This window comes from Nicotiana sylvestris, chromosome 1, assembly GCF_000393655.2.
Source record: "Nicotiana sylvestris chromosome 1, ASM39365v2, whole genome shotgun sequence".
Lineage (NCBI taxonomy): Eukaryota > Viridiplantae > Streptophyta > Magnoliopsida > Solanales > Solanaceae > Nicotiana > Nicotiana sylvestris.
The window spans coordinates 83,007,043-83,020,011 of record NC_091057.1 but is presented as its reverse complement, the minus strand read 5'-3'; the positions used below and the strand labels follow the sequence as shown (position 1 = coordinate 83,020,011).

The 12,969-nt window shown below is 40.6% G+C and overlaps 2 protein-coding genes across 2 annotated transcripts; one reads left to right on the top strand and one right to left on the bottom strand.

Annotated features, from left to right (window-relative positions):
• Positions 1-2,163: 2,163 nt before the first annotated feature.
• Positions 2,164-2,985, top strand: LOC138872004 (uncharacterized). The gene has a single exon (XM_070149940.1). The coding sequence runs from the start codon at positions 2,164-2,166 to the stop codon at positions 2,983-2,985; it is 822 nt and encodes a 273-aa protein (XP_070006041.1).
• A 4,394-nt stretch (positions 2,986-7,379) lies between these two features.
• On the bottom strand, positions 7,380-8,111 carry LOC138871996 (uncharacterized). Its single transcript, XM_070149929.1, has 2 exons — positions 8,087-8,111; positions 7,380-7,813 (listed from the first exon to the last, which is right to left on the bottom strand). The coding sequence occupies exons 1-2, from the start codon at positions 8,109-8,111 to the stop codon at positions 7,380-7,382; spliced, it is 459 nt and encodes a 152-aa protein (XP_070006030.1).
• Positions 8,112-12,969: the final 4,858 nt, after the last annotated feature.

The following is a 12,969-nucleotide window of genomic DNA, read 5'->3' as shown; positions in this document are numbered from 1 at the left end:
TAATTGTAGTCTGTGCACGCGAGGTGACGAGTGTGTGCTCGAACTTATTTGTGGGAAAATTTCCTTTAGAGTTCTTAGGTCCTTATGTTCATTATGTGGGAAGTATTTCGTTATGATTGAGTTATCTAATTGCATAATTTACCTCTATATGCTCTATACGATATAGTCAGCCTTCCTCTAATTCTTACCTGTTACTTGGCCTTATTTTCCTTAATTGAATTAATTGTTCTCCTTAGAATATATCGAAGCTGCATTAATTAGAACACATAGTATAAAGGTTCATGATTCTTTTATTTTTCATTGTATAAAATTGACGAGATCTTCTCGTTTGATTCCTCAAGGTACAACTTTCTCTATTTCAAGTTTTCTTCCTTGAATTTTCTTTCTTCTTTTGCCTTCCTTTATGTATGTTGTACATATTTGATTATATGTTTCAGATCTGTTAACCTGAGCATGGATATGATTTTCTCATCAATTTTTTGCCTTTCGTGAATTTGTTTAATCTCTGTTTTGTTAAATAAATTGATCCTCTCGGTTGAAAATTACCTATACCTATCTTTTAGTAATTTAATAATCTGTTCCTTTGATCTATCATCTATTGACTTGAGGGATTGTACACTTTTCAATTTTTACCGCTACAATTTTGTCGGATTTGTGGATGGTTGATGATAAAGTTGGTGGTTTTTTGCAGAGTACGTTAATTTCTTATTGTGAAATACTGTATTGCTTGTTAATTTGGTGTTGGAAATTAAATTAAGTTGTGTGTTGTGTAGTTTTCTGTATTTTCCCTACATTTCCCCTGCTACTGTCGGGGCTACACCAGTGGTAGCTGTGACAGCCCCTTTTTGGTTTTTGGGTCATGGTATTTTTTGTGTTTTTAGGGAAACTCTCAAAATTGTTGGAGACAAGTTGGGCGCAAGAGCACTAGCAAAAGAGAGCAGCCTCGGCGAGTGTCAGCAAAGGGCGGTAGGAAGCGGGCGTGAGCGTACAACTACATCGAGTATAACAAATCAATCACAGGTTTTGTTCTCGGGATTTGGTACCTCCTGCTTTACTGTTTCCCTTTTGGTGTTAGCTAAATTGATGTTTCTTAGTTTGTAATAGTTCAATCATTCAACTAGTGTGCTAGTAGTCACTTGTTTCCTTCTAGTTTGATTCGTTGTCCGTTGTGAACTAGCAAGTCTTCTTTAGATTGTCGTAGGTGTAGTGGCTATAGTCTGGGATGATAGAATAAGGGCATGTCCTCGAGTGGGGCAGGGTGTGAGGCAGAGTGTGGGGCAGGGGTCAGGGGGTAGGACGGGAGGCAGGGGAGGTAGAGGGGGCAAGGGAGCCTATAGGTTGAGAATCCGGTCATGGAACATAGGTTCACTAACGAGTAAGTCTATAGAGTTGGTGAAGATCCTTCAGAAAAAAAAGATTAATATAGCGTGTGTCCAGGAGACTAGATGGGTTGGATCGAGGGCGAAAAACGCGGATGGGTATAAGTTGTGGTACTCTGGAGTCCTGAGGGGTAAGAATGGAGTGGGTATCTTGGTAGATAGATATCTTAGAGAGTCGATGGTAGAGGTCAGGCGGGTGAATGATAGATTAATGACTATTAAGTTGGCGGTGGGTGAGTGTACTTTAAATGTCGTTAGCGCGTAAGCGCCGCAAGCAGGCTTGGATGAGGAGATTAAAAGGCATTTTTGGGAGGAGTTGGATGAGATCGTTCGCAGTATCCCACCTTCCGAGAGGTTCTTCATAGGAGGAGACTTCAATGGTCATATTGGGTCGTCTGCAGGTGGTTATACTGAGGTGCATGGCGGCTTCGATTTCGGGGAGCGGAACAGAGGGGGCACTTCGCTGTTGGACATTGCCAAGGCATTTGATCTAGTGATTGCGAACTCAAGTTTTCTGAAGCGGGAGGAGCAATTGGTTCCTTACCAAAGTTCGGGGGCAAAGACTCAGATTTACTATCTCCTCCTTAGGAGATGCGATAGAAGGTTGTGCGAGGATTGCAAGGTTATCCCTAGTGAGACCCTCGAAATGCAGCATAGGCTTTTGGTGATGGACATTGGTATTATGATAAGGAGGAAGAAGAGGCCAGTACGAGGCCGTCTGAGGATTAGGTGGGGCGCCTTGATTAAGGATAAAGCTTAGGAGTTAGAAGGAAGGTTATCGGCAATGGGCGCGTGGAGAAGTAGTGGGGACGCATACACTATGTTGTCGATGACGACAGACTGTATAAGGAAGGCGGCGAGAGATGTGTTAAGGATATCTTTGGGCCGCATCGGTGGTCACAAAAGAGACTGGTGGTGGAATGCAGTTATCCAAGGTAAAGTGGAAGCAAATAAGGCGGCTTACCTGCAGTTAGTAGGGAGCACTAGCGAGGAGGAGAGAAGAGCAAACAGTGAGAGGTATAAGGTAGCTAGGAAGGAGGCAAAGATGGCAGTCATGACTAAGACTGCAACTTTTCCTTGTCTGTATGAGGACCTAGGGAACAAAGGCGGGGAGAAGAAGTTATTCCGACTGTCTAAGGTGAGAGAGATGACGGCTCAGGATCTGGACCAAGTGAGGTGCATGAAAGATGAGGACAACAAAGTTTTGATAGGGGATGACCAGATTAAGAGGAGGTGGCAGACCTACTTTCATAAACTTCTAAATGAAGAAGGGGATCCGGATATTGTACTTGGTGAATTGAGGAATGTCGACAGTCCCCATGAATTAAGTTATTGTAGGGACATTGAGGTCGATGAGGTCATGGAGGCGATGCGTAAGATGAGAAAGGGTAGAGCTACCGGACAAAATGAAATTTCGATTGAACTTTGGAGGTGTATGGGTAGAGCAGGCTTGGAATGGCATATTGGGTTATTTAATGTTACATTCAAAACTAATAGGATGTCTGAAAAGTGGAGGTGGAGTACAATTGTTCCGTTGTATAAGAACAAAGGCGATATCCAGAGCTGTAACAACTATAGGGGTATCAAATTACTGAGCATACCATGAAAGTTTGGGAGAGAGTGGTAGAAATGAGAGTGCGAAGGACGGCGTCTATTTCAAAAAACCAGTTCGGGTTCATGCTAGGGCGATCTACCACAGAAGTCATCCACCTTATTAGGAGGATGGTGGAACAATACAGGGATAGGAAGAAGGATCTCCACATGTTGTTTATTGATCTAGAGAAAGCGTACGACAGGGTTCCTAGGGAGGTCTTATGGAGCTGCTTGGAGGCTAAAGGGGTTCCGGTTGCCTACATTAGGATAATTAAAGACATGTATGATGGAGCTAAGACACGGGTTAGGACAGTAGGAGGCGACTCCGAGCACTTCCCGATTGTTACGGGGTTGCACCAAGGGTCTGCGTTCAGCCCATTCCTATATGCCCTGGTGATGGATGCACTAACTCATCATATTCAAGGAGAGGTGCCATGGTGCATGCTATTTGCTGATGACATAGTTCTAATTGATGAGATACGAAGCGGCGTCACCGAGAGGCTAGAGGTTTGGAGACATGCCCTTGAGTCTAAAGGTTTCAATTTAAGCAGGACAAAGACGGAATACCTTGAGTGCAAATTTGGGGTCGAGCCAACGAAAGCGGGAGTGGACGTGAGGCTTGACTCTCAAGTCATTCCCAAGAGGGGTAGTTTCAAGTACCTTGGGTCAGTTATTAAAGGGATCGGGGAGATCGACAAGGATGTCACACACCGTATAGGGGTGGGGTGGATGAAATGGAGGTTAGCGTCGGGAGTCCTGTGTGATAAGAAAGTGCCACCGTTACTAAAAGGTAAGTTTTATAGAGTAGTGGTCAGGCCTGCCATGTTGTATGGGACTGAGTGTTGGCCGGTTAAGAACTCACACATCTAGAAGATGAAAGTAACAGAGATGAGGATGTTGAAGTGGATGTGCGGGCATAAAAAGATGGATAAGATTAGGAATAAAGAAATTCGAGAGAAGGTGGGTGTGACCCTCATGGAGGACAAGATGCGGGAAGCAAAACTCCGATGGTTCGGGCACATTCATAGGAGGAGCACTAATGCACTGGTGAGGAGGTGTGAGCAACTGGCTGTGGTGGGTACGATGAGAGGTAGAGGGCAACCTAAGAAGAATTGGGGAGAGGTGATCAGGCAGGACATGGCGCGACTTAGAATTGCCGAGGACATAGCCCTTGACAGGGAATTGGGTAGGTCGAGCATTAAGGTTGTAGGATAGGGGAAAGTTGTGAATATTTCTATATTGCACTAGAGTGAGATTAGCCAGTTAGGAGTTAGTTTTGGGATTCTAATGGTCCTCTACTGATGCAGGGCTTTAGCTGTTGGTTATTATTAAACCTTCTATCTATTTCGTATTTCTTATATTGTTGTTATTTTATTATGACACTATTGATGATACTAATATATCGTCTCTTGTTGCTTTCTTGAGCCGAGGGTCTCCTGGAAACAACCTCTCTTCCCCTTGGGGTAGGGGTAAGGTCTGCATACATTTTACCCTCCCCAGAACCCACTTGTGGGATTATACTGGGTCGTTGTTGTTCTTCTTATTGTTTTGTTATATCTTAATTGGAAATACCTCTATGACCCCGTGTATATATGCTATGTGTCCAAAATGTTGTGATTGTCAGTGTAGTTATTGTCGCTCCCCAACCTCAGAAGGTGCGACCGACGCTCAATCGAGTGAACCCAACTGAGCAAGCCTTATTAAACACTTTTTACCCAACTATATGATTAAGGAAACCATGCTTTCGTTTATTTAGACAATAGGAAAGATCATGCACTCAACATTGTTAGTTCATTTTATATCACAACCTTAAACCATGATTATGTTTCCAAGATTCCATACAGTTACAATTTAGAAAAAATTAGAGTTTAGAATTACAACATAGTCTAGGGACATATCCAATGACCGTACATAACCCACACAAACGTCTACGGAGCCTCTAAGGATACAAAATACAGTTATGATAATGCTGGCAACAAGGCCCCAGCCATACCTCCAAAGTGGTAATTTATAACAAACGATGTACAGTGTAACCCCTGGAAGAAAAGTGGCTCACCATGATTTTATGAGAGGAGGATACTCCGCTACCTGTGATCGGAACTGTCTGCTATAGAACCACCTACATTCATTTAAAAAATGTAGCGCCCCGGTAAAAGGGATATTAGTACCATAGAATAGTACGAGTATGTATAACTAAACACCATTTTATTAGAAAGAACTATCATACAAGAGCAAGGAAATCACAAGAGACAATAAAAAGCTTTAACCGAACACCACATCACCAAATTAAAGAATCATATAGCTTTCACATAATTTTCATAGCTTTAGTTTGGGGCATTTCATACTGTTCATCATCATTCACAATACCACCGCTTTCTTGAGAGGAGCCCGATCACGACCCGATTAGCTAGGTTGCCTCATTTGAGACATGTACCTCAATCACAATATCATTGTCCCTTTCCGAAATTCAATATCAGCAAAATACCACCATGTGTGCAGCATGGCATCCGATCACGGTTCGATCGGCTAGGCCGCCTTACCAAGGCGTTGTTCCTTTTTCATTAATCATCTCGTTTCAATCTTTATTTAACATACATCAATTCATAGGAACTTAAGGCCACAATTATCATATCATTTCCACTATCAAAGTTAATCTTGCAATTTAGGATCATAGGCACATACAAAAGCAATTCAAGTTGTAAGCATAGGTAAGATTTTACATAGTTGGCATGACAATCTCAGTTTTAATCTTAACGTGAAGTCTAGGCATTTCAACACATGGTACATATTCTTCGCACGTCTTTAAATATCTAGAATAGTACATTGCACACATTGAGGCACACCTTACATGTATATATATAATTTAAAAACCAATTCATGTGAAATAACAATCAATACATCAATCAATTTTTTGTCTTACCACATTTGCATAGATACCAATGGAGCTCAATTTCTAAGAAGAGGGTGTTTTAGCCATACATATCTCAATAGAGCTTTCCTTAAATTCTTACAACAAGAATAACTCCGGAACTCCTAGCAACCTCGATCTATTTTATGAGAATTACAGGTTGAATCAAGAATTAGAGGGATAATCAAGATTCTAGCTCACTAATATATTCTATCAAACACTATGTGTGCATTATGTTTTAACACTCTTTTTGTGTAAGATTCCATCATTCCACAAACTGTCTTTTATCATTTTTAGCCCATCATCTTCTTACATTCTTTCATCACCCATGCATGCAAAACAAACAACCCTCATGTCCATGAACCATCTAGCTAATTACCCATTTTAGCTGCATTTTGGAATTAAGAGCTTGGGTGATATAAGCTTACCTCTTGGTAAGGAGACCTAGGTGCCTCTCTTGTTAATCTTCAAGGTGGTTAAGCAAGAATTGAAGAACAATCTATGAGACCACTTTCTCTCTCTAAGATCCTTTCCCCCACTCTAAACTATAATAAAAATATGCTCAAAATGGCCTAATATGGGTGTTTTAACGGAATGGGGTTGGGTTTTAAAAATTAAAAATTAGAAGCCCCGACACAATCTGTGATCGCATATGCGATCTCATAATGGACATGCGGCCCGCAAAAGGGACCGCAAAATGGTTCCCAAAACCTAAACAAACTGCCCGGGTATGTAATAAGAATGTTGTCCGCATACCTGTTCTGCGGTCGCATAATGCACCGCAGAACTACCCCTCGCAAAATTCCAAGGAGATTATGCGGCCCGCATATTGATTATGTGATCGCATAATTGGGCGCATAGCTGACGTCAAAACTAACTAGCATATTGTCTGACTCTGCGGTGACTATACGGTCCGCATAGCTATTATACGACCACATAATGGACCGCAGAAATGCGCTTTTCTGGAAAAACATTATTCCTTAACTTTTTAATGCACAAATCAATCCAAAGGGTCCTCGCCGCGAAGAATTTTATGAACTTCTTACACATTCCTAAATTGGCACTACGAGATTTCGGGTTTTTGAGTAGACATTTCACGGGGACTTACATCCTCCCCCACTTAATATCATTCGTCCTCGAATGAGGATCAAGGTCCACTCATTAGCAATCCTTATGCAACTTCAGCTCTTTCATATCATGAAACATATCAACAGCCCCAAATTCCGCTATCTCCCTAAATTTCCAAAAATTTCGCTAGAGTTTAATTTGTAACTAGGCTCATCCACCTATCAGAGAGCCCCAGAAATGTATCCTAACAGCATATACACAATCTATAGACATGACATAACTTGTAACGACACCAACAATGGCCGCATAGGCAACATACAACCAAAACACAATAGTTTTACATAGACCAAACCAAAGGATATAGAGTTCATAGGAACAAAATTCATAAAAGATATTACACGGCTATAAAAACAAATGTGGGTACTTCTTTTTCATTTCTTCCTCTGCTTCCCAAGTGTCTTCTTCAACTTGCTGGTTCTGTCAAGAATGGCAACTGGAACTTCTTCATATGACAGTTCTTCATTAACCTCAATAGTTTTAACTGGCGTAATAGTGGACGGATCCCCCATTACCTTCTTTAATATAGATACATGAAAGACTGGGTGTACCAATGACATCTCGGGTGGTAGCTCAAGATTGTATGCCACCTGACCGATCCTATGAATGATTTTATACGGCCCAACATACATTGGACTCAATTTTCCTTTCCTTCCAAACCGCATGATGCCCTTCATGGGGGAAACCTTCAAAAATACCCAATCATCTTCTTGGATCTCTAAATCTCTGCAATGAACATCCGAATAAGACTTTGGCGACTCTGAGAAGTTTTCAACCTTTCCTTGATAATCTTGACTTTCTCCATAGCCTGATGCACAAGGTCCGGCCCTATCAATTCAGATTCTCTAACTTTGAACCACCCAATGGGAGATCTACATATCCTGCCATACAATGCTTCAAATGGTGCCATCTGGATACTAGCATGGAAGTTGTTGTTATATGCTAACTCTATGAGTGGCAAATGATCATCTCATCTACCTTTGAAATCAAGAACACAAGCACGTAACATGTCCTTGAGCGTCTGAATAGTCCGCTATGCTTGCCCGTCGGTTTGAGGATGAAAATTAGTACTAAGATTTACCTGCATACCCAAACATTGCTGACATTTCTTCCAAAAGTTGGTCGTGAACTGAGCCCCTCGATCTAAAATGATTGAAACTGGAGTGCCATGCAACCTGACTATTTCTTTGATATACAACTGAGCATATTGTTCCGCTGTGACGGTAGATTTAACTGGCAAGAAGTGCGTTAATTTCGTGAGTTGATCCACTAACTTGGCATTATGAGTTTTCGCGTTTTTGAGTAGAATTCACGAGGCATTCCAGTTATCATGTGCTTATTATGCCTTGTTGTTTTGTTAATGTTATGGCACTTCTTGGTTTCTCCATGATTCTCTTGTTTCTATGTAATCATACTCTTGGTGGTGGAATTTTCTTGTTATTAGATTGTTGGATTGTTGTTGATTCCCGTGCTGGGATGTTATTGTTCATATTATTGATTCCCTTGCTGGGATGTAATATTTCTATTGTTTGGATGAGGAAGAGTGTAAAGCACGAAGGTGATGCCGTGCATGATATTGTGAGGAAAAGTGTAAAGCACGAAGGGTGATACTGTGCATGATATTGTGAGTGAGAGTTAATGCATGAAGGGTGATGTTGTGCCATGATTATGAGAGTTGATTCACAAAGGGTGATGCCGTGCTATATTCTATGAGTGTAAAAGCACGAAGAGTGATGTCTTGCCACATCATTAAGTGCAAATGCACGAAGGGTGATGCCGTGCCATATTATTGAGAGTAAAAGCATGAAGGGTAATGTCGTGCCACATTATTGAGAGTAAAAGCACGAAGGTGATGTCGTGCCACATTATTGAGAGTAAAACCACGAAGGGTGATGTCTTGCCATTTCTATTGATTTTATGGTGAGAACGAGAGTAAAAGCACGAAGGATGATGCCGTGCACTTTCTGTTTGTTGTGCTTATTTGTTGTTATCAATTCAAGTGTTTTAACAGTTCAGAATTTCCTTACTACTGTGATCCTTTGTGTTGGAACCCATAGTGTTGTCAATACCTCACCGTATATATATATATATTTCAATACCTCAAAAACTTTAATAATTTCTTACATTTTTTTATTCAATTAGTTTCTCAATTAAATTTCCTTAATCGTCTGAGGTTTTATTCTACTTACAAAAAAAAAAGGAATTTCTACTAAGTTGTAAATTATTAAATCCCATAGTAAAGGTAATAATTCATTCGATGACGCATTTTAATTGAAAATGGTACTTTTCTTATTCAAATGATTTCAAAAATATAACTTCTTCTTTTCTTGTTGTGTTCCTAATTGGTTTAGAAGCGGTACTTTACTATATGTTATATAAATGAGACTCCTTGAACATTCTAAATTGTATGGGTTATGAACCCTATGTACTGAGTAATATGAGAACGTTGTTGCGCAAAGTGAAACAAAAATATGCGGGCACAAGGTGCCGGGTGTGCCAAAGGTTTGGTAATTGAGGTTATGATATGAGACATCGAGTTTGAGATGGCTGGCATTTGTGCATCAGAAATGATATGATTTATTGAGATGACATTGCCTTCCTTATTGAGTACCTGTTTACTTGTCGGTGCTCCAGCTGTGTTGGTGTTAATTTGCTTGGTTGTCTTTTGTTTCCATCCGTGTGTCCTTTTATCATTTCTACTGATTGTAGTTTGTTCTCTCCATGTTATTGATATTACTTTGTTATCTTTATGTTGATAGTTCATTATTATGTCTTGTTCTATTTATTTGACCAGTAGGTGTCCGGACTGTTCCTCGTCACTACTCCACCGAGGTTAGTCTTGATACTTACAGGGCACCGTTGTGGTGTGCTCATACTACACTTCTGTACATTTTTGTGTACATATCCAGGTATTTGATCGATAGTACATGTGCGGGTTGTTGCGGTGGAGACTCAAGGTAAACCTGCTGCAGCATTCGCAAGTCTTAGAGTCACCTTCAATTGTACTTATTTCCATATGTTTCTTTTGTTTCGGAACAGTGATGTATTTATTTTGTATAACTACTCTTAGAAAGGCTAATAACTTGTACCACTGATTTTGGGAATTGTAGTTTCTTCAGAGTAATTTAATTTAAAGTTAGTGAATATCCATGTTATTACAGAAAATATTAGACTTACCTAGTTTGGAGATTAGGTGCCACCACGACTCCTTTGGAGAGATTTTGGGTCGTGACAAGTTGGTATCAAATCTCTAGGTTCATAGGTGCTATGAATCATAAGTAGGTTTAGTAGATTCTTGCGGATCGATACGAAGACGTCTGTACTTATCTTTAAGAGGCTACAGAACTATTAGGATAATCTCACAATCTTAATTCCTTATTGTGCAATATTGATTCAACTCGAAGCATATAACTTATGTTCCTTTACATCCACTTGTATGTAATATTACGCTCTCGGTGTCCACTATACGCTAGTGGTTTGTGATGCTACAGACAGGCTACAAGGGAGTCAGGGATGCTCAGACATTTTCTCAATGTGTCGTCCAGACTGGAGATACAGAGGTATTGAGAGGCTATTCAGTTGTTTATATAGAGGCGGAGTAGAAGCGTGGTGGGTGTTGATTGAGGATAGTTGGCGGTATTGGAGTACCTTGTGATTTGTGTTGTACGAGCTGTGAAGATTAGCTCTGCGGATCATCAAACATTATTTTCTATGGCTTCGCGCCAAGTGGAGGAGTCCATCAGCGGTATTTAGATTGCATAGTCAAACTTATGTTAGTTTTGGCCTGAGGTATATGTATGTGTGGTGATGGTAGGTTCTAGGAATTTGTATATGACTAAGGTTTAAGATCTTTCACAGAACGATGTTGGGGCTTTGATTAGGATTATTTCATACAGACAATCAGATGAAATGGGTCAGCTTTGTGGTGTTGGGTCAGCATAGCGATCAAGTGATTGGTCCTTTAAATAGGAATTCTCTACTGGAATTTATGCCAACACTCTTGGATTGGACGGTTTGTGTGACTCGGTTGAGTTGGGGAGGTGCAGTCCTGATGGCTTAGTTGCATGCGGGTGGATCTCGGAGGGTTCTTGATGGTTTGGGCAACGACTTGAGTCGGTTAGCTGCTATGGGCGTAAGGAATATGTGGTACATTGTGACATTCAATTGAATAGGTATCGAAAATTAATAGAGTGTTGACCTTGTTGGCTATCATATGTGAAGGGTGTGCATTTTTGGAAAGGACCTTGAGTTTCAGTTTGCGGGTGCATAGCTGGTAGCATGGTGATTACTGGGTTTTGAGGCTTTCGAGGTTCATCTTTTGTTAAGCGGAAAGAAACTCTATATGGGTGCTTTAGTAGAATAAAAGGTGTGAGTGATATATCAGCCATTTGATTTGCGTAGTTGAGTTGGGTATGGAAATTTTTGTATTCCGGAGGTTTGGGGCTAGATGCCTTCATATGTGGACTAATTCTTGTTTGCTGACTTTGAAGAAATATTGAGAATGGGATAATTATAACATACGATACTGATAAGTTGTTGTGGATCTTTTGAAACATATTTATCTAATTGGGAAGAATTAGGATTTGGTTGGGACTATTTGGAAGATCAGTGAGAATATGTATTTTGTATCAGGTCAGGTTTGTGTGCTCCTGTGAGATTGTCATTTTGGTTATGTTCTTAGGCAGAATGGATATTATTTGTGCTGCTAGCCTATGTTATGTGCTGCTCTCTTATGTTGTGGTGAGCTGTGAGGTTGTACGTTTATTCCCCACGCATGATTTAATTCTATTCAGGCCTTATGGCGATGCGGGTGAGATAGCCCTCGTAATGTTGATTTGCTCATTGCACCTTATATGTGTTTGCTTCTCTCCAATTTTATTACTTCTATTCATTATTCCCACAGTTTTACTTGTGCACTCTGCTGTGCTTGATATCAGTATTCATGTGATCAGTGAACTTGAGCATTTTGGCTTGATGAGCATTTGGGAGCGGGCTGCACGCATCAGCAGATGTTATGTCGGATTGTACTTGATATTAGTATTCATATGTTCAATGAACCCAAGCATTTTGTCTTGATGAGTATTTGGGAGCGGGCTGCATGTCGCAACGGATGTTATGTGGGATACCCTTTCCTTATGTTTATTTGGTGTTGTGTCTTCCCTATGTGGGATGATTTTATGAAAAACCTATACTTTTGTTGTCACACTTGTTGTACTTGTTAGATAATTCTTCTACTTTATTTTTCTTTATTTGTGTTGTATAATTGAGTTATTGCTGATTTTGTGTACGAATTATGTAGTGTAAGAATCTGCGTGGTTCTGTGATAAGTTGTTAGTTGGATTGCTTGTATTGGTCGAGATGAGGTTCATAGATCTCTGATTAGTTCTATGGTATTGGGAGTGGGAGTGTTTGGAAGTGAGAGGGTGTTTCTGCTAAGATTTGGGTAAAGTCCCTAGGCGGGCGAGAGAGCTTCGTGACTTGTTGACTTCATGGGTGGCTATGAGTTTCTGCATGTCTCTTTATCATGGGTAGTGTTGTGGAAGTCCGGAACAAGGTCGTATTCAATATGAAGTATATTGTCGGCATCCAGGATGTTATTTGAGCAGCTATAGTGGTCAGAGGTTATTGCTTAGAGTATGTGAGTTGTATGGAACATCATGTGATTGTATTCTGGATTGAAATTTTTGGCTCGATTCAGCTTGTTTGGGTGTGTTCAGTGTGATGATGTGGAATTCGGGTCCTATGATGAATTTTGAATGTTGAGGTTTGGGTCATGTTCTAAGGTTATAGACTAAAGAGGAGATGAGACCTTCAGTTAAGTTGCATTGTCAGTTATGCATAGGTTAGATGATGGGGAATCACCCCCTGTGTATTTATGAGGAGCTTATGCAGTGGTTTGATGGCCATGGAACGACTCTGGGCACGTTCGAGGAGGATGTAACGACCCAACTAGTCATTTTAAGC

Excerpts from the sequence above, each read along its gene's own strand:
- LOC138872004 (XM_070149940.1), top strand. The coding sequence starts at position 2,164 with ATGGGCGCGTGGAGAAGTAGTGGGGACGCATACACTATGTTGTCGATG.
- LOC138871996 (XM_070149929.1), bottom strand. The coding sequence starts at position 8,111 with ATGTCAGCAATGTTTGGGTATGCAG. Across the intron at positions 7,814-8,086 it reads AGCAATGTTTGGGTATGCAG|GCTATGGAGAAAGTCAAGAT; the intron begins GTAAATCTTAGT and ends CTTGTGCATCAG.